At 35.6% G+C, this 21,338-nt stretch overlaps 1 protein-coding gene across 8 annotated transcripts in view; it reads left to right on the forward strand.

The window, feature by feature from the left end:
* LRBA (LPS responsive beige-like anchor protein) overlaps positions 1 to 21,338 on the forward strand; it is a 786,930-nt gene that overhangs the window by 78,761 nt on the left and 686,831 nt on the right. For all 8 annotated transcript variants that reach the window (XM_043567604.1, XM_043567611.1, XM_043567619.1 and 5 more), the window contains exons 3-5: positions 11,414 to 11,645; positions 11,859 to 11,959; positions 19,144 to 19,239. In XM_043567604.1, coding sequence (XP_043423539.1) covers positions 11,414 to 11,645; positions 11,859 to 11,959; positions 19,144 to 19,239 — 429 coding nt within the window. The remainder of the gene's footprint in view (positions 1 to 11,413; positions 11,646 to 11,858; positions 11,960 to 19,143; positions 19,240 to 21,338) is intronic.

Below are 21,338 nucleotides of genomic sequence, written 5' to 3' on the forward strand. Positions count from 1 at the left end.
CAAGTTATAATGTAAGCAAATCTCTTACCATTCTGTATTATTTATTATTTATTTATATAGTAAAACTGTGCCATAGTAAGACATGTGGAGTCTGAAAGTTCAGATGTGTAAAATTTAGGATGGGGCTAATTTGAGATTAAATTCAATAATTTTAGTCTATGTGTTTTAAAAAGCACAAAAGTAAAATAACTGAAATTTGATACTATACACAGCTGAGTTGAGAAAGTGCGAAATGATAAGAAGGCATTTTCTCATAATTCTGTCCTCCAGTCATTGAATTTTATCCTACCACTTGAGATTTTTGATTGCAGAGTATGAGGCAGAGGACAATAACCAGTTATTTGAATTCATTTATCACAGGCTTTTACCCTATTAGTAAACGCTTTTTTTTTTTGCTTTAAAAAAAGAATATAATGTTCTATCTGCAGTTTTTAAACTCATATTAAGTGGCAATCTGTTTTCCTCTTATTTAGCTATTTGTATTCTCAATCATTTTTATGTGTATAATTAATAGCTTTCATAATAACTAATTAGTGCAGTATTTAACTTTTACAGTAGGAAATGTACAGTTATTCTAGACTTTTTTTTTAAGTTTATTTTTAGATAGACAGAGAGTGCTAGTGGGGGAGGAGCGGAGAGAGCGGGAGAATCCCAAGCAAGCTCCGTGCTGTCAGTTCAGAGTCCGTGGCAGAGCCTGTTGTGGGGCTCAAACTCACACAACTGTAAGATCATGACCCGAGCTGAAATCAAGAGTTAGTTGGATGCTTAACCGACTGACCCACCCAGGCACCCTATCTGATAGATGTTTAATGTATAACACATGTAACGAGATTTTTACTCCAGAATGTCTGTGTTTGAGAGTGACTGTATTAAATCCAAATGACTTGTCCTTTTCATATTACTGATACTGTTATGTTGATTATTTATGATGTTAATATACTTGATAATATAATCATTTGTCACCTAAACTTTAGGAATGCCTGAAGTGATGCATAAGTGGGCATCTAGCTAAAACTAAGCAACATAATTTGGCCTGATACTTACACTGAAACTAAATGTTCATGTTCTTTAATTGAAATTTTATTGTATTTTTAAAGAAATACGATCATAGTGTATGTACTGATTTGTAAATTTAGTAGTAGGTCTTGAATACCATGACATACTAACATATATAGATTTATATTCTTTTTAAAGGTTACATGGTATTCCCTTATACGGATATACCTGTATTGGTGGATATTTCAGCTATTTCCAGTGTTTTATTTTTACAAACAGTGCTGCAATATAAAATTTTGTATCTTAATTTCTGAGCCTTTCTGTATATAATTTTTTAGATGATATTTTTATTTTTATTTTTAAATTTTTTTGAATGTTTATTTATTTTTGTAAGATAGAGTGACAGAGCATAAGCAGGGGAGAAGCAGAGAGAAAGGGAGACACAGAATTCAAAGCTGGCTCCAGGCTCTGAGCTGTCAGCACAGAGCCTGATGCGGGGCTCGAACTTACAGACCATGAGATCATGACCTGAGCCGAAGTTTGGTTGTTATTCGACTTTGAAGTCTGCCATAACTTATCAGAGCTTTCATTGTTTCATTTGAATAAATTTAATACCTGAAGTCTTTAGTCTTTTGATGCTAGAATATCCACTGATATCTTTGTCTGTGAAAATTTGGTATTATTGTATCACTTATCTCATTAAAATTAGCCCTCTTGAAATATTGTTTAGACAAATGTACTACAACGGCAATTTATCTAGAGATATTTCATGGAACAGAATTGCTGTGTTCTGGTGTGTGTATATTCATATCTGTTATAACTTTGTGATACATTTTTCTAAAGCACAAAATGAATTATAGTCACTTAAGTTAAATGCAAAGTTCTAAGTCATATTTAGAACAAAGAACTGTCCAAGATCGCTCTCTCTGTTAACCCACTCACTCATTTATGCACCATTTATTGAACATCTGTATATTAAATAGGTTGGTGTTCTTTAAGCAGTGGAATCCACATATAATAGCAACTGCACGAAATAGAGGTTTTATTTTTCTCACATAACAAGGAATTTGAGATAGGCAGTTGCTGGTATTTGTGGTTCTGCTTAATAAGGTTCTATTTAGGGGCGCCTGGGTGGCTTAGTTGGTTAAGTATCCGACTTCGGCTCAGGTCATGATCTCGCGGTCTGTGAGTTCAAGCCCCGCATCGGGCTCTGTGCTGACAGCTCAGAGCCTGGAGCCTGCTTCTGATTCTGTGTCTTCCTCTCTCTGCCCCTCCCCCACTCATGCTCTGTCTCTCTCTGTCAAAAATAAATAAACTTTAAAAAAAAATTAAAAAAAAGGTTCTATTTAGTAAGCTTAAAGAGCTAAACGCTTTCTACCTTTCCTTTTACTATTCTTCATGCATTGGCTTTCTCTCTATGCTTGTGCTTGTAAGCTTCGTGATATGAAGATGGCTACTGCACCTTTGGACATGACGTTTTTGTTCAAGGGAGTGAGGAAGGTAGAAGAACAAAGGGTTATGCCAGCTACATCTGTTTTCCTTTTATCAAGGAAACCAAATCGTTTCATTAACACCTTTCAGCCTTTCTCATATCTGTTTGCCAGAACTTCTCATGGCCATTCAGATGCTAAGGATGCTGGAAAAGTAAGCATTTATATTTCCAATCTTTGTAGTGGCACAAAACTAGAGAGGAGGGGTTTAGGTATTTGAGTTCTGTAATGTTTTTATACATTAAGTTAATAGCTTTCAAAATAACGGGTTATTATTGCATTTCACTTAAAATTTTTATTTTTAAATGTTTATTTTTGAGAGAGAGAGAGACAGACAGACAGACACAGACACAGAGACGGACGGATCCCAAGCAGGGGAGGGCAGAGAGTGAGGGAGACATAGAATGCGAAGTAGGTTCCAGGCTCTGAGCTGTCAGCACAGAGCCCGACATGGGACTTGAACTCATGAACCTTGAGATCATGACCTGAGCCAAAGTGGGACGCTTCACCGGCTAAGCAACTCAGGTGCCACTCGCTTTTTTTTTTTTTTTAATGTTTATTTATTTTTGAGAGAGAGTGTGTGAGGGTAGGAGAGGGACAGAGAGAGAGGGAGACAGAGAATCCAATGCAGAGCTCTAACTCAAGAATTGTGAGATCATAGTCTGAGCCAAAATTGGACGCTTAACTGACTGAGCTACCCAGGCACCCCTTACTCTTTTTTTTTTTTTTAAAGTAGGCTCCACACCCAACATGGAGTCCATTGTGGGGCTTGAACTCACCACCCTGAGATTATGACCTATGCTGAAATCAAGAGTCGCATTCCCTACCAACTGAGCCAGCCAGGCCACCTTTATTTCATTCTTGAAACAAGAAATATGCGTTCATTCATCAGTTATCTGATAAGACTTTGGGGAAGAGATGCTGGGTTAGCCAGTCTGTATTACCTGTCACAGTCTATTAAATACAGTTGTTATACATTGTTGAAAGCCTGGTTCACCTACCTTAGTACCTTGTGAGTTTAGGCAAGTTAGTTATGTTTCAGATTCCTCATCTATTAAGTGAAGATAATAGAAGTTTTTGTAAGAGATAATTAAAAATGCTAATTTATGTAAAGCACTTAGCATAGTGTATAGCTTATAGTAATCACTCAATGCTTATATGTGGTTATTGTTTGTATTTTTAAATTATTTATTTTGTGTTGGGATTTAAAAAAATTGAAATAGTACAGAAACAGAGTAAGACAGTTTTCCCCAACTACTGTTAGCTGATTGATTTATAATTATATTAGTTATGTGTTGCTGTGTAACAAATTATCTCAAAACTTTACAGCTTAAAGCAATAATAAATATTTACCAGCTCACAGTTTCTGTGGGTCAGGAATTTGGGAGCAAACTGGCAGGATAGTTCTGGCTTAGAGTCTCTAATAAGGTTGCAATTCAGATGTTGGCTGAGGTTTTATTCATCTGAAGACTCAACTGGGGCTGGATGACCAGCTTCCAGGGCTACTTACTTGATTGGCAAGTTGATGCAAACTATTGGCTGGAGACCTCAGTTCCCCTCCAGGTGGGCCTTTTACATAGCTTCTTGAATATCCTCATGACATGGTGACTGATTTTTTTCTTAGAATAAGTGATACAAGGGAAGCCATAAAGTTCTTAATGACATAGCCTTGAACGTCACTGGTTACTTCAGCTGAACTCTCTTGGCATGTAGAACAGCCCTAATTAAGTGTGGGAGGACATTTCTTTTGCTGTACTTGTGTCCTGGTTTGTAGAGGAAGGGATGGGACAGTTTGATTGCTTTTGATTGCTGATATTTTCTTTTCCCTTAAAGCAATCTTAATTTGAGATGTCTCTTTTTTTTGATTAATTACTATGTTCTTAATCATAGAAAGGAACTTATGAAAAACAAATAGGTTGCTTTAAGCCATTCACCTGAAGATTTGAAAAGCCTATCTAATGTAAAACATCAGATAATTCTGATATTATTCATGGCAATAAGATTCAAGAATACAATTATATTATCCAGTGTTTCTCAGAAAAGCCTTTGGAAGAATGTTACTCCTGTGAAAAGCTCTTGTCAGAAAAAAAAGGAAAGAAAATATTCCATTGTTAAATAAATTGTAGGAAATCCATGCATTGGTTATCTAACTTTTGGAGACATAAAAATATAGTAGCATATCGTATTGTAAATATGAATATTGTGGCAATCCTATTGTGTAAACATCTCTAGCCTTGTTTAATCCAGTATTTCTCAGACTACATGGAAACTTTTTGCTTAATACTGCTTTTGTAGACATGTCGTAGTTCAGTGAAAATTTTTAAATTTTATGAAAGGTAAAATGAACAGGGAGAAATGAGATGGTTTTTGTTACTTTCTCTAGTACATGAGTTATTGAAAACTCTAAAGATGATAATTCATTATCAGTAAAACATGCTTTTTACTATAGTGACGTTTTTCTTTTAATTTTCTTGTATTCCATGACTTTGCCATTTTAATTCTACATTGTTGCCTCTAGTTGGAAGATCTTACTTTTCTCTTGTCTTTGATACAAATGGCAAATGGCTTGAGGTTTTTTTTTTTTTTGTTTGTTTGTTTTAAGATTTACTAAGACATAGAGGTAGGGGCACTTGGGTGGCTCAGTTGGTTAAATGTACGACTTTACTCAGGTCATCATCTCATGGTTTGGTTTGTGGTGAGTTTGAGCCCTGCGTTGGGCTCTGTGCTGTCAGTAAGGAGCCCGCTTCAGATACTCTGTCCCCCTCTCTCTCTGCCCCTACCCTGTGTACATGTGTGTGCTCTATCTCAAAAATGAACATTTAAAAAAAAATGACATACAGTTAAATTCACCCTTTTTAGGTATACAGTTTTATGAAATGTGGCAGATAGATATATTTGTGTATCCAGTACCACAATCAAGATACCAAAATTTCATTACTCTCAAGTCTTCTCATGATTTTTTGATTAATTCTGTCCCTCTATCCTCAGCCCCTGGCAACACTGATCCAGTTTCTCTCCCTATACTTTTGCCTTTTCCAGAATGTTATATAAATGGAATCATACAATATGTAGCTTTTGTGTATAACTTGCTGGACTTGGCATAATGTTTTTGATATTAATTTGTATTGTAAATGGTATCAATAATTTGTTCCTTATTATTGCTGGTAAGTATTCTATTGTATGATTGTACCACAACTTGTTTATCCATTTACTAGTTGGTGGACATTTGAATTGTTTCTAGTTTTTGGTGATTATGAATAAAGCTTCCGTAAACATTCATGTACAGATCTTTATGTGGACAAATGAATTTATGAAATTGTTGTCAGGATCCATAGATCTTTCTGTTCTGTTATATTCAACATGAGACTTATGGCATAGATTCCAAGATAACTACTCTAGTTCTTGCTGTTTTTCAGTGGCTTACATAAGAGGAAGGAGGAAAGTTGCAAAGATAAGTTGTGTTCTTTCCTTTAAGATACCAGAAGTTGCACATACTACTGCCTGTCCTCATTGGTCAGAACTTGGTGACAGGGCAGGTAATGTCAAGGAAATCTAGAAAGGAAATTTTTTGCCTGGGTCTCATGTACTAGACTAGAAACTCTATATTATTATAGAAGAAGAAAAAAATGTAAATTGGGAGATGTTACAGTCTGTGACACAGCATTGTAATTTCCCCTCAACTTCACCCTATTAATAAGTTTCTGGTGACTATAGACATGTGTAAGGTCACATTCATTTAGGTTTGGATTCTTAGGGACAAATTGGATACTTTGGGATTAGCACTTTTTAAAAAGTAAATACATTTTTGAAGGATGCATATAAATAAAAGAAGCTTACTCTTTACTTGATTTGCTTTATAAATGAGTAGTCAGGCTCAGAGACAAAATGTGATTTGTCACAAGAAATAGAAAATATCTAGTTAGGGGCATAAATTGTGATTGCACTCTGTCCGAGTTTTCTGCTATACCTTTCTCTGGCCACATCTTTGAGGAAAAATTAGGAAAGATTATACAGAAAATATAGCTTTACTTTGAAGCATTAGAATTTTCTCTGTATTACAGTTTTTCCAGTTTTATAAATCTTTTGAAGAGAAGATAATTATTTTTGGTCTGTATGTGTTTCTTGGTATTCTGAAAATACAAGTGACTTAGATTTAAAATATTTTATTAATATAACCATTGAAGAAAGTAATCATCATGCCCAGTTAAAATCCTAATTCAAAACTTGTGAAGGTTGATTTGAATTCTTTGAATAATATGTTTTAAAATTTCTATAATCTTGTACATTAAACTATAACCTATAGAAAGCATGTTATGCCACCCTGAAGGTTGCTATAAAAATTGTTTATGAAGTTCAGGCCAAGACTAAAATATGTTGAAATGGAGAGTTGTGAAAAATGTTCTGTATAGCATAGGAGACCAAATCATGCTAAAATGCAGAAAAAGACTATACATCAGTTTCTAGGCTACATTATTCAAAAAAATACAACCATAAAAAAGGTAATAAGATTACATTTTCACATTTCACGGCTAGTAAAGTGCATTAGGCTGCTCAGATATTCATAACTTACTATGACATTTGGGAAGATTACATTTTGTAGTGCAGAGCCATTACTACAGCTCAGATAATAACTAGCCAATGCCTAGACTTGGATTATGATCCTTGTCATTGAAAACAAATTTGTGTTTTGAAGGTTGATCAGCTTCAAATAACTATTAGAAAGGGTTAACGTGACATACTGTAGACCCTGTGCATGCTTTTTAGGTATAATAGATATGCATACATATAGTATATCAAATATGCCACACATTTGTATGTACCAATTTCTGCCATCAATTTTCTCCTTGAAAGGTATATTTTATAATATTTAAAGCAATGGAGAAATATTTAAAACACCTGTCTGGATACTGCTCTCACAGTATAAACTCAATTTAAAAGCTGGTGAAATATTTGGGTTTTTTTTGAAATTACTTTAAAAAATTAATTCTGTAGCTTCTTGGAAGGGTGGTTACGGGTAGAAATAAACACAGATTAAAACGAAAGATTGATGTAAGTAATATTAAAGGTGAAGGTAAGGTCTCTTAAGTTAGTTGCAACTAGATTTTTGACTATTTAGACCTGTGTGGACAATGTCCAAACATGTATATATTAAAAACTCTCCCTTTGCTCTTTTCCCCCAGATGCTTATTTGACTTTCCAGAGGCAATCACTATTTAATTTTTTTGTTTTAATGCTTATTTATATTAGAGAGTGTGAGCATGGGAGGGGCAGAGAGAGAGAGGGAGACACAGAATCAGAAGCAGGCTCCAGGCTCTGAGCTGTCAGCACAGAGTCCGATGTGGGGCTTGAACCCATGAAATGGGAGATCATGATCTGAGCTGATGTCGGACACATAACTGACTGAGCCACCCAGGCGCCCTGGCAATCACTATTTAGTTTCTTGTGTATCATGCTTAGGTCATACTTACATATCCATATCCATATCCATATCCATATCCATATCCATATCCATATCCATATGTTTTGCATTCAAATTGTAGCCTACTGTTCACTTTTTTTTCCATCTTGATTTTCTCACCTAAACAATGTATTTTAGAGATCTCTTCATGTCAGATGGAGCTGCCTTATTCTTTTCAGTGCCTGCATCATATATATCATTATATAGTCATATATGACTTTACTAACCATTACCTTACAATGTGTTTTTAAATTTTTTATTTTTTAAATTTTATTAAAAAATATTTTTTAACATTTATTTATTATTGAGAGACAGAGAGAGAGAGCATGAGCATGAGAGGGGCAGAGAGAGGAGGAGACACAGAATTTGAAGCAAGCTCCATCCTCTGAGCTGTCAGCACAGAGCCTGATGGAGGGCTCGACCCCACCAACTGAGCCGAAGTTGGATGCTTAACCGACTGAGCTACCTAGGCGCCTCACCCTTGTAATGTTTTTTTGAGGGATTGTTTCTTTTATTTTCTGTTCAAAATGTACTACAATGTTCTTATATCTAACATCATTACCTAAATATATCTGTAGAATAAATTTCTAGTTGTTAAGACAGTTATTTGTGTGTGGCTTCTTCTATTTAACATTATTCTTTTGAGATTTATTTATTTATTTTTCTTTTTCAAGAGGACATTGATGTATATTGGTCACTGTGTCAGTAGTTCCAATATCAAATATTTTTCTCATTTATAGTAATTTTTCAGTTGAAGTCCTTGGTTTTGCAGATATGTATCACATCATCTCAAAATAATTGTAATTTAAATTCCTCCATTCTGATATTTATACTTGTTGCTCCCTTTTGACCAACTGTGTCTTCTGTACCTTCAGAATAATATCAAATGATGGTGATAATAGTGCATCCTAATCTTGTTTCTGACTTTCATGAGACTCATTCCAATTTTCCTATTTGAGCATGATGCTGGCTTTTCAGGTGTGATTGTTGTATTCTTAAAGGAAGTCTTTTACTATTAATAAATGTAATAAAGTATGGAGATATTAAACCACCATTTAGCAATGCCACAGTAATAACATTTATAGGTAAGATCCATCAATCAATGCATAAAACTGGAATAAACTATTTAGTTGTGTCTGTTATTCTTTAATGAGCTGTTGTATTTTGTTTTGTAATGTATGGTGAAAAACAAGATACTTGTAGCCTCAAGGTGTTTCCACAAGATGAGTAATAATTTAAACATGAAATGTAGTAACTTTAAGATGGAAAAAAAATCTGACAAACACCATCTTTATAAAAAAATTTTTTTTTTAACGTTTGTTTATTTTTGAGACAGAGAGAGACAGAGCATGATCAGGGGAGGGACAGAGAGAGAGGGAGACACAGAACCCAAAGCAGGTTCCAGGCTCTGAGCCATCAGTTCAGAGCCCAACACGGGGCTCGAACTCACAGACCCCGAGATTGTGACCTGAGCTGAAGTCGGACGCTTAACCGACTGAGCCACCCAGGCGCCCCGAAAAACACCATCTTAAACAACTGGTCAAAGCTAACGTTAACCAGAAGTGAGGCATAATGACAATTAGGTCCCATTGAAATGATATGCTGAGTAGGACATACATCACTTCTGGGATATTTTTGCCAAAAATGCATAACCTGAATTTAAACATGAAACAAATGTCCATATTGGAAAAGTCTATAAAATATCTGGCAAATATGCTTCAAAAACATCAAAAACATGAAAGTCAAAGGATGCCTGTGCACCGGTCTCAGTATGGAGAAGACTAGGGCGGGTACTGATTGTGGATCAGAAAAAGGACTTGAGGGCAAGAAGTGGCAACATTTGAAGAAGATCTGTAGATTTGTTGGTAGTATTATATCAATGTGAAGTTTATGGTTTTAATTATTTTATTACGATTATATAATATACTCATATTACGGGAAGCTTGGTAAAGGGTATACAGGAATTCTATACTATTTTACAGCTTTTTGAATATTTGAGATTATTTCAGAATAAAAAGCTAAAGACAAAACAAGCAAATAATATTCACAAAAGCAAATAAAAAAAAGAGTTCATATGTAGTTAACAGAATTTTTGTGTGGATTAGAGAACCAAACATATATACTTCATAGCCAGGACAGTGTAGCTAGCAGAATTGGCCCAGTCACACCAAGGGGCTCTTTTAGCAGAAGCCCAGCTGTCCTTTCCTAATGCTAGATATTACTGATGATACAAAGAATTATACACTAAAATCTCTGCCAGAGCTTTCCCAGAAGAATCAAATGCTTTTACTACTGTACTAGCCAGGAATTCCTGTCTCCCTTCATGCACATTATTGTCTCATATTGTTCATTTTTCCATTTTTTTATTCCTCTTGCCCCTGTGTATCTTTGGCAGAACTTGGGAGAAACATCAATCCTTGGCTACAAGGAGTATTAATTGATTTTCTAATTCTGAACCTTCCTTGCTTTTCTGGAGTAAACTCTATTTGGTTGTGTCTGTTTTTCTTTTATGAGCTGTTGGATTTTGTTTTGTAAAAAGTTCGCTTTCTCCTAATTCTTGACCACCTTTTGGGTTTAGGAATGCATATGTAAAACTGAGATGTATTCAGAAAGACAGGAGTGTAGGTGAATCATGTATGTAATGTTTCTGACAGACATTTAAAAAAAAATCTAGTTAGCAAGGATAGCTCTGCAAAGGTAATTCCAGAAGTAGTTTAATTCCTTTAAACGATGGGGATTTGTTAAAATTTAAAAAATTCTCTGTGGGAGGACACTGAGTGAGATAGCAACAACACGGGGATAGGTCAGTATATCTTTCTCTGGATGAGTTTTTTTGATAGTCTCAATGAAATATATTTTGACTAGTACTTTGGGGGTATGATTATGTTTAAGTTATTCTAATTATTGACAGGGAAAAAAAGGGATCAAAATCAATAGGTAAAATAAACTAGGAATTTGGCAAATATTAACTCTAAGTTCTGTATCCACTCTGAGTGTTTTCCAGCTTTTCATTTTTGTTGTGAGCTGTATTTTGTATAGGTAACAAAGCACCTCTAGGTTGCTATGGGTAGTTCACAGAGTTCATAAGTCATAAATGAAATACTGATTTAGAAGCAGTTATAGAGCTAAAAGTTAGATCTTTATTGGTGTCAGGGCAATAGATAGTGGTTTACCTAAGATATCCTGTATTTCTTTTCTGTTGAAAATTATTTCCACTTTTATATTGCAACTCTTGCTTGACTTTGTGCTATCTTAACTTGGAATTTTCTTTAGAAGCTTTATTTTTTAGAGCTGTGTGTGTGTGTGTGTGTGTGTGTGTGTGTGCACGCGTGCTTATGAACCCTTTTGTTGTAGAGAGTAGAAAAGAATGTGTATGGGTATGTACTGCCAACCTAAAGCTTAGGAGTATGCTCTCTAGTTACATTGAAAAAGCACTAATGCTTTTAATTTTTTCCCCTCTTTTTGGAAGTTGGTAGGAGGGCAGTTTGATTTGGAAATGAATTTCATTATCCAAGAAGGTGAGAGTATCATCTGCATGGTGGACCTCCTAGAAAAATGTGACATTACTTGCCAAGCAGAAGTCTGGAGCATGTTTACAGCGATTCTGAAGAAAAGCATACGAAATCTTCAAGTCTGCACCGAAGTAGGCCTTGTTGAGAAAGTGCTTGGGAAAATTGAAAAAGTTGACAATATGATAGCAGGTATGATTTTTTCTGTAGCACAATGGATGTGAAGAAATAAAGTTTGATTCTTAAATACTGTATTTTTCTTATTTAGTAACATTTAAGAAATATTTGAGCATCTAACTTGTGCCTAGAACTTCAGTGTTTAAACTCTTAAATAAGCACAGTATATTTCAGTCCTTTAAGGAATATAAGTTGATTAATTGTTTTGTTGTTTTCTTTTGTTTCCAGATCTTTTAGTTGACATGTTGGGAGTGCTGGCTAGCTATAATTTGACGGTTCGAGAACTAAAGCTATTCTTCAGTAAACTTCAAGGAGATAAAGGACAATGGGTAAAAAAAACCCTGAATACCCTTTGCTGTTTGAAAGTTTCCCTCTCCTCAAATACATTAGTTGCTTTTAAGCAGCTGTTATTATTATACAGGGGTAAATGTCAAATTGAAAGGAAGAGATCAATCAAAATAGAATTTAGGTCTTTATAGCTACTTTTGCCATGACCCAACACAGGTGTATACTAAAGAGAACTGAATGTTCCAGGCAGACTCAAACTTGGCCCTTCTTCAAATTGTTAGTCTTCAGATATACAATTAACATTTATTAGAGGAAAAGGGTTAGGATAGAGAAGGAAAAGTGTTGGGTAGTCTGCTTCTCTTTTTTATTGACACGAGTAGTTTAGCTGTAGCCCTTAAACTTGAATAATCCACTCATTGAACAAAAGGTCTGCAGTTAATTGGATCCACCTTCCATAGTTGCAATTTAATGGTCCTTTGTAATGAATGGCAGTAGTGGTCAACTTATTTTGAACTCCAGGTGCCTTAGCAAACTGTTTTTTCCTACCACTTGGTTACTTACCTCTTAGAGGAATACTGGTAAATATTTTCTTCATTTTTTGTTGGATTTCTGGGGTTATTTTAGTGCTCTTTAGAGATTATTGCCCACAGCAACTGATTGCTAATCTAGCTCTGTTGAAATCTATCTAAATTGGTGCTTTGCAATTGTACACTTTAGTTTATTGTGTTACAATGGTTAGACTCTAGCTTCTTTATATCAAGTTCTAGCTCTCTGTCTGTCTTTAAGATTTCAGGACTGGGAGCACCTGGCTGGCTCAGTTGGTAGGACATGCTACCTTTGATCTCAGGGTCATGAGTTCAAGCCCCACATTGGGTGTGGCGCTTACTTAAAAAATAAAAAAGCTTTCATCATTGATTTCTTAGCAATTTTATTATGTTTCTTGGAGTGGCTTACCTTGTGTTTATTCTTTTTTGTTGTTGTTGTTAATTTAAGTCCAAGTTAGTTAGCATATAGTGCAACAGTGATTTCAGGGGTAGATTCCTTAATGCCTCTTATCCATTTAGCCCATCCTCCCTCTCACAACCCATCCAGTAACCCTCTGTTTGTTCTCCATATTTAAGAGTCTCTTATGTTTTGTCTCCCTCCCTGTTTTTATATTATTTTTGCTTCCCTTCCCTTGTGTTCATCTGTTCTGTGTCTTAAAGTCTTCATATGAGTGAATGACTCATATGAGCCATATGATATTTGTCTTTCTCTAATTTTGCTTAGCATAATACTCTCTAGTTCCATCTACGTAGTTGCAAATGTCAAGATTTCATTCTTTCTTGAGTGCCGAGTGGTACTCCATTGTATATATACACCACATCTTCTTTATCCATTCATCCATTCGATGGACATTTGGGCTCTTTCCATACTTTGGCTATTGTTGATAGTGCTGCTATAAACATTGGGGTGTGTGTGTCCTTTCGAAACAGCACACCTGTATCCCTTGGATAAATACCTAGTAGTGTAATTGCTGGATCGTAGGGTAGTTCTATTTTTAATTTTTTGAGGAACCTCCATACTGTTTTCCAGAGTGGCCATACCAGTTTGCATTCCTACCAGCAGTGCAAAAGAGATCCTCTTTCTCCGCATCCTCGCCAACATCTGTTGTTGCCTGTTTTTTAATGTTAGCTATTCTGACAGGTGTGAGGTGGTATCTCATTGTGGTTTTGATTTGTCTTTCCCTGATGATGAGTGATGTTGAGCATTTTTTCATGTGTTGGTTGGCCATCTGGATGTCTTTTTTGGAGAAGTGTCTACTCATGTCTTTTGCCAATTTCTTCAGTAGATTATTTGTTTTTTGGGTGTTGAATTTGGTAAGTTCTTTATAGATTTTGGATACTAACCCTTTTATCTGATATGTTGTTTGCAAATATCTTCTCCCATTCTGTCGGTTGCCTTTTAGTTTTGCTGATGGTTTCCTTTGCTGTGCAGAAGCTTTTTATTTTGATGAGGTCCCAGTAGTTCATTTTTGCTTTTGTTTCCCTTGCCTCTGGAGACGTGTTGAGTAAGAAGTTGCTGTGGCCAAGCTCAAAGAGGTTTTTGCCTGCTTTCTCCTCGAGGATTGTGGCTTCCTGTCTTATATTTAGGTCTTTCCTCCATTTTGAGTTTATTTTTGTGTATGGTGTAAGAAAGTGGTCCAGGTTCATTTTTCTGTATGTTGCTGTCCAATTTTCCCAGCACCACTTGCTGAAGAGACTGTCTTTATTCCATTGGATTGGATAGTCTTTCCTGCTTTGTCAAAGATTAGTTGGCCATATGTTTGTAGGTCCATTTCTGGGTTCTCTGTTCTGTTCCATCGATCTGAGTATCTGTTCTTGTGCCGGTACCATACTGTCTTGATGATTACAGCTTTGTAATACAGCTTGAAGTTCGGGATTGTGATGCCTCCTCCTTTGGTTTTCTTTTTAAAGATTGCTTTGGCTATTCAGTGTCTTTTCTGGTTCCATACAAATGTTAGGATTGTTTGTTCTAGCTCTGTGAAGAATGTTCGTGTCATTTTGATAGGCATTGCATTGAATATGTAGATTGCTTTGGGTAGTATCAACATTTTAACAATATTTGTTCTTCCTATCCAGGAGCATGGAATATTTTGCCTTTTTTTTTTTTTTTGTCTTCTTCAATTTCTTTCATAAGCTTTCTGTAGTTTTCAGTGTATAGATTTTTCACCTCTTTGGTTAGATTGATTCCTAGGTATTTTATGGTTTTTGGTTCTTGTGTTTATTCTTATTACACTTGTGGTATTTGGACATTTATAATAGAATTTTCAGCAAATTTGGAAACATTTTGGTCATTATTTTTTTAAGTGTCATGTTTTTGTCCCTCCCTCCTCCTTCTGGGACTATAATTACATGTATGTTAGCTCTCTTGATAGTGCCCAGTAGGTCACTGAGATCTGTTCACTTGTTTTTCAGCCTTTTCCCTTTGTGTTTCATTTTAGGTTGCTTTTTATATTACTGTATTTTTAAAGTAACCGCTCTTTTGTTTCTCCTGCAGTGTGTTAATTCTATCCAGTAAAATTTTCAGAGTTCAGATATTTTTATTTCTAAAGATTCTGTTTAGTTCTTTTAATATCTTTTATTTTTCCTCATTATGTTCATGTTTTCCTTTAAATCCTTGGGACTATTGAGCATATTTATAATATAATAGTTGCTCTCATGTTATTTTCTACTAATTCTATCATCTTAATCATTTTCTAGATCAGTTTTTTACTCATGGATTTTGTGTCTGCTTATAGGTCATATTTTCCTGCTTCTAATGCTAGTGATTTTAGATCCAGTGATGTTAGATACACTGAATTGTTCCTGGTTGAGTGCTAGATTTTGTCATATTCTTTTTCAGATTGTTAGACTGTTTTTGTAGACAGATAAATTATTTGTGGATCAACTTTACTCTTACAGACTAGTTTAAAAGTTTTGTTTTGGTCAGGTCTAGATTGTTTGTTATTGGCTACTTTAGCTTCCTTATTCAGGCCTGATTCTTTTAGGGTCTCTCTGAATGACCCTACATCTGAGATACGGGGTAAGAGGTAGTGTAAGGCTCTGTGGTCATTCCACTGTGCCTAGTAGGGTCTCAATTTCTGGCTGTATAGTAGCTGTAAAAATTCTTTGACTTATAGCTTTCAATATCTTGGCCTCACCTTGTTCAGTTTTATGATAGGCATGGATAGTTTGGTATTAAGTCAAGGAGGATTAAGATCAGTGTAGATTTTGGAACTTCTTACCTGCATAGCTCTTTTCTCTGTAGTACTCTGCTTGAAGCTTTCATCCTTCTCAGACTACCCCACACTGCAATTTCTGTCTCATTAAGTCAATGAGAACTTCACATTCTGTTGGTTTTCCTTTTCCTGTGCAGTGGTATGGAAATTGCATCCTGGTAGAAAATCTGGTAATCTCATGGCTCATTTTGTTTCCTTTTCTCAAGTAGCAGTGTCTTGAGCTACTTCTTCCATGTCTAGAAACAGTTTCTGTTTCATACATTTTATCCAGTATTCTAGTTGTTTAGGGTGAGTTGATAAGTCTAGACCCTGGTACTGTGTCATGGCCAGAAGTGAAAGTACAGATCTTCTTTGACTTGCAGTGGGGCTCCATTTTGATAAACACATTGTAAGTTGAAAATGTTAAAAGGTGAAAATACATTTAATACACCTAACTTATCAAACATCATAGCTTAGCCTATCAGAACACTTATATTAGCCTACAGTTGGGCAAAATCATGTAACACAAAGCCTGTTTTGTGATACAGTGTTGAATATATCATGTAATTTATTGCATACTGAATTCAAAGTGCAAAACAGAAAGGTTGTGTGGGTACAGAATGGTTGTAAGTGTATTGGTTGTTTATCCTTGTGACTTTGTGGCTGGCTGGGAGCTGTGACTTGTTGCCACTGCCCAGCATCCCGAGAGAGTATTGTGCTGCATGTTGCATGTCACTGCCTGGGAAAAGATTAAAATTCAAAGTTCAGAGTACTATTTCTACTGAATGCATATAGCTTTCACACCATTGTGAACAAAAAAATTCTAAGTTGGACCATCAGAGGTCAGGGACTGTATATATACTAGTTTCATTTTAGTTTTGATTTATATTCAGTGTCTTTATTGTGAATATATAATGAGTACATTTCTGTTGGTGAATATAGAAAACTCTGAGAAAATAGCAATGGATATGAATAAATGTGTATTTATAGAGATAGAAACCCAACAACCAAATAAACACAAAGTCAGTAATAATTAGAGATGTTCAAATTAAAACAAAATTGGTATGTTACTTTATGTGTATTAGTGTTAAGGCTTATAAAGTTGGATAATAGCAAATATAACTGGGGGGATAGGGTTATTTTAAACTTGTGTTCTAGTGGTTGGAATAAACTCATTTAGCCAAACTTGAGTAATCTAGCACTAATTAGTTGCATAAATTTATACTCAAATCCAGTGACTTAGTAATTTCCTCCTGAGTGGGTGTTGCATGAAATTCTCACAGTTTCATAAGGAAAATACACTTGAGGATGTTCAATGTTCACATTGTTTTTGATGGCACTGAATTGTCACCATAGGGGTTTATTGTTACGATAGTAGATAGATTAAATGTATTGGATGCATAGAATAGATTATTATATGGCAGTTAGAATCAATGTAAAAGTTAATATGAATAGATGCAAGAAGCAGAAAGAAACAGATTCATATATCTGACCAAAGATCCTTTAAATTATGAGGATCACACAAAAATACTTTTGAAGGAACACATAAAAAGATTAAAGATATTTACATAGTTGCTTATGTGATTGGGAGTAGAATGACAATAGGTTTAGGGCATAAAGGGAAAAATAATGAACTGTTAATAAAAGGATCAAGGCCTTGGGGTGCCTGCTTGGCTGATTTGGTGGAACATGCAACTCTTGGTCTTGGGTTGTGAGTTTGAGCACCACATTGGATGTAGAGATGACTTAAAAATAAAATCTTTAAGGCCCCCCCCCCCCCCCCTGCAAAAGAAACCCCGAAACATACAAAACCGAGCAAGGCCTTGCTCAATCATTAACCATTCATAGAATGGTTAACACTATATATATTTTTATTTTTGACTGCAGCTGATTTTGGTTATTTCATTTTTATTGATTTAAAAAAATCAATATGATTGTATACTTTTATAATTGTGTGGTGTCGCTAATTGAAAATTTCTTGATCACTTAAGAATGAAGCTTTCCACTTAACATTTAGGTAAAACATTGCTGGACTCTTCTGGATAGTCATGATAACTAAGAGCAGATACCAAATAAGATGAAAGCAAGCCAGTGATTTCACTTGTGGTTTGACCCTGTTTTGAACTTTTAATGAAGAATGTACTACACTTTATCCTATTTACTTGTAAACTGATTAAAATGATAATGTATATCTGATCTTTGCTTTTCCTTATAAATAAGCCTTTCTATTTTAGTTATTGGTTGTTTTGTGTATCAGAGGAGACTTGTGGGTCAAAGAGGCATTAAATAAATGTAATGTTACAACTTTTTTACATGCTATATAGTTAAGGTAATATTGGAAATATGATAGGGAGCTTGGATCCAGTTTCAGAGGTCAGGGAAGACTGCCATAAGGAAGTAACCATTAAGGTCAGCTCTAAAAGATGGAGAAGATTTATATTTAGTTAAGAGGGGAGGGAAGTAGGCCTGGTGAGAACATTTTAAACTGAAGGAATAGTTTGTGTTCAGGCCCTGTTGTTAGAAGAAGGCAGAGAGGGCTTTGTGGATGGAGTGCAGAGAGAGAGGAAGATAGAAATGCAAAATGAGGCTAGTGAGGTAGATAGAGTATCTTGAGGGCTATGTTAAGAGTTTTGACCTTTTGAAATATACAAAATAGACTTTTGTAAAGTCTGTTTATTTATTTTGAGAGAGAGAGAGAGGGAGAGAGAACGCCAGCGGGAGAGAGGGAGGGAGAATCCCAAGCAGGCTCTGTTCTCACAGCACGGAGCCAGATGTAGAGCTCGAACTCACGACCTGAGATAGGACCTGAGCCCAAAAAAAGAGTTGGGCGCTTAAACAACTGAGCCACCCAAGGTGCCCTAAGGGGGTTTTGGTCTTTATTTTAAAGACAATGAGAAGCTATAGGAGAGGTAGCATAATAGCTGAGAGTATAGTGATTTAAAAGTATGGGCTCTGAAGTCAGGCTGAGTTCTGATCCCAGCTTTGCTACTGGCTAGTTATGTTACCTTCGAAATGTTCCTCTGCCTCTGAGTCCTCCTCTATAAAATGGGATAATAATAGTATCACCCCTAGGATGGTTATAAGGTTAAAATATTTTTATTGTTTCTTTAAAAACAGTCTTCAACAGGGTAATATAATAAGCATTATTTATTTGTTAAATTTAAAAAGTGTTTTAAAGAGAGATGGGTGATGGGTTGATGTAGTTTGTAATTTTAAAAGATAATTTTTGCTGTAGTGTGGAGAAGTTTCAAGTGTCGGGTGCTATTGGCACTTTTATCAAACACCTTATACCTTCCATCATATTATGAAAATGGCATAGAATACATTGTATATTTCTTTAAGATAGTGAAAATAACATTCTTTTTATATGCTTTTAGTTTAAAACATTTTTTGGTTATTCTTGAGTATATTAAAGTATGAGTATATGAAAAATAAGTTGTTTTATGGTGAATAATGCAGTTAATGAATTGTTGATTATTTTCATAGCCTCCACATGCTGGGAAGTTGCTGTCTGTGTTAAAGCATATGCCTCAGAAGTATGGTCCTGATGCCTTTTTCAACTTTCCAGGAAAGAGCGCTGCAGTAAGTAAATTTTAATGAGGATATCACTTGGAGTGCTTTCCTCGGTTTCCCGGAAGGATAGCCCTGTAAACACCCCTGATGGGTTTTGTGTTAGGTAGAAACTTCTTTGCACAACCTAAATTCCTTACAGCAGTTATTCGTGTTACTTTTTCCTGTTTTAGAAGTGAAGAAATACAGGCTCAAAGAAGTTAAGAAAGCTGCCCATTTACAGCTTGGGACAACAGTGGACTAAGAAGAACCCAGTTATTTTAAACATAAGCCATGTTGTCTTCAGAATTTACCTCTGAATTTTCAAATAGATATTTAGGTGTAACACTTTCACTTTCTATCTTACTGAACATCTTTCTTTAGCCTTGTATTTCCCCACTCCTGTTTCTTTTACACCTGGTGTATAGAATGACAATAATTCTTTGAAACTTTTTGGCAAGAGTTCCTAACTTGTGAGTTGCCAAATTTTATCAGTTTCAGCATTCTTTTTTTTGTTTAAGTTTATTTAATTATATTGAGAGAGAGAGAGAAAGAGAGAGAGAAAGAGAGAAAGCCAGAAAGCCCACGTGGGTGTGAGCAGGGGAGGGGTGGAGAGAGAGAATCCCAAGCAGGTTCCCTGCTGTCATCATAGAGCCCCAGGCAGGGCTTGATCTCACTAACCGTGAAATCATGACCTGAGCTGAAAGCAAGAGTCAGATGCTTAACCGGTTTAGCCACCAAGGTGCCCCCAGTTTCAGCATTCTTATAAGCTGTTAATTAATCAGTTTATAAATAAGACATTGCTGGTAATATCTGTAATGTTTCAAAGTGTTATAGGAGTGCATTATGTAATGTATATATGTTATATATAGAGCTTTTTAACGTCCTCATATTACGTTGGTCTGCTTGTTATAAGCAAATTTTTCTTTGAAGATATTTCAGTCTGTTCTTACTGAGATTATCTTTTGTCACTTTTTACTTTGCTTTTGATAATATCTTTTTTAATTTTTAATTTTTTAATTTTTTAATTTATATCCAAGTTAGTTAGCATGTAGTGCTATAATGATTTCAGGAGTAGATTCCAGTGATTCAGCCCCTATGTATAAAACCCAGTGTTCATCCCAACAAGTGTCCTCCCTAATGCCCCTTACCCATTTAGCCGATCCAACCAGCCATAACACCTCCAGCAACCCTCAGTTTGTTCTCTGTATTTAAGAGTCTCTTATGTTTTGTCCCCCTCTTTGTTTTTGTATTATTTTTGCTTCCCTTCCCTTACGTTCATCTGTTTTGTATCTTAAATTCCTCATATGAGTGAAATCATACGATACTGGTCTTTCTCTGGCTAATTTCGCTTAGCATAATACCCTCTGGTTCCATCCATGTAGTTGCAAATGGCAAGATTTCATTCTTTTTGATTGCTGAGTAATACTCCATTTGTGTGTGTGTGTGTGTGTGTGTGTGTGTGTGTGTGTGTGTGTGTGTGTTTACACCATGTCTTCTTTATCCATTCATCTGTTGATGGACATTTGGGCTCTTTCCATACTTTGGCTATTGTTGATAGTGCTGCTATAAACATTGGGGTGTGTGTACCCCTTTGAAACAGCACACCTGTATCCCTTGTAAATACTTAGTAGTGCAATTGCTGAGTCGTAGGGTAGTTCTATTTTTAATTTTTTGAGGAACCTCCATGCTGTTTTCCAGAGTGGCTGCACCAGTTTGCATTCACACCACAGTGCAAGAGGGTTCTCCTTTCTCCATATCCTCGACAGCTCCTGTTGTTTCCTGTGCTGTTAATTTTAGCCATTCCGACTGGTGTGAGGTGGTATCGTACTGTGGTTTTGATTTGTATTTCCCTGATAATGAGTGATGTTGAGCATCTTTTCAATTGTCTGTTAGCCACATGTAAGTCTTCTTTGGAAAAGTGTCTGTTCATGTCTTCTGTCCATTTCTTAACTGGATTATTTTTTGGGGGGGGGGTTGAGTTACATAAGCTGTTTACAGAATTTGGATACTAACTCTTTATCAGATCTGTCATTTGCAAATATCTTCTCCCATTCTGTAGGCTGCCTTTAGTTTAGTGTGGAAGCTCTTTATCTTGATGAAGACCCAGTAGTTCATTTTTGTTTCTGTTT

Source organism: Prionailurus bengalensis, chromosome B1 (genome assembly GCF_016509475.1).
Source record: "Prionailurus bengalensis isolate Pbe53 chromosome B1, Fcat_Pben_1.1_paternal_pri, whole genome shotgun sequence".
Taxonomy (NCBI): domain Eukaryota; kingdom Metazoa; phylum Chordata; class Mammalia; order Carnivora; family Felidae; genus Prionailurus; species Prionailurus bengalensis.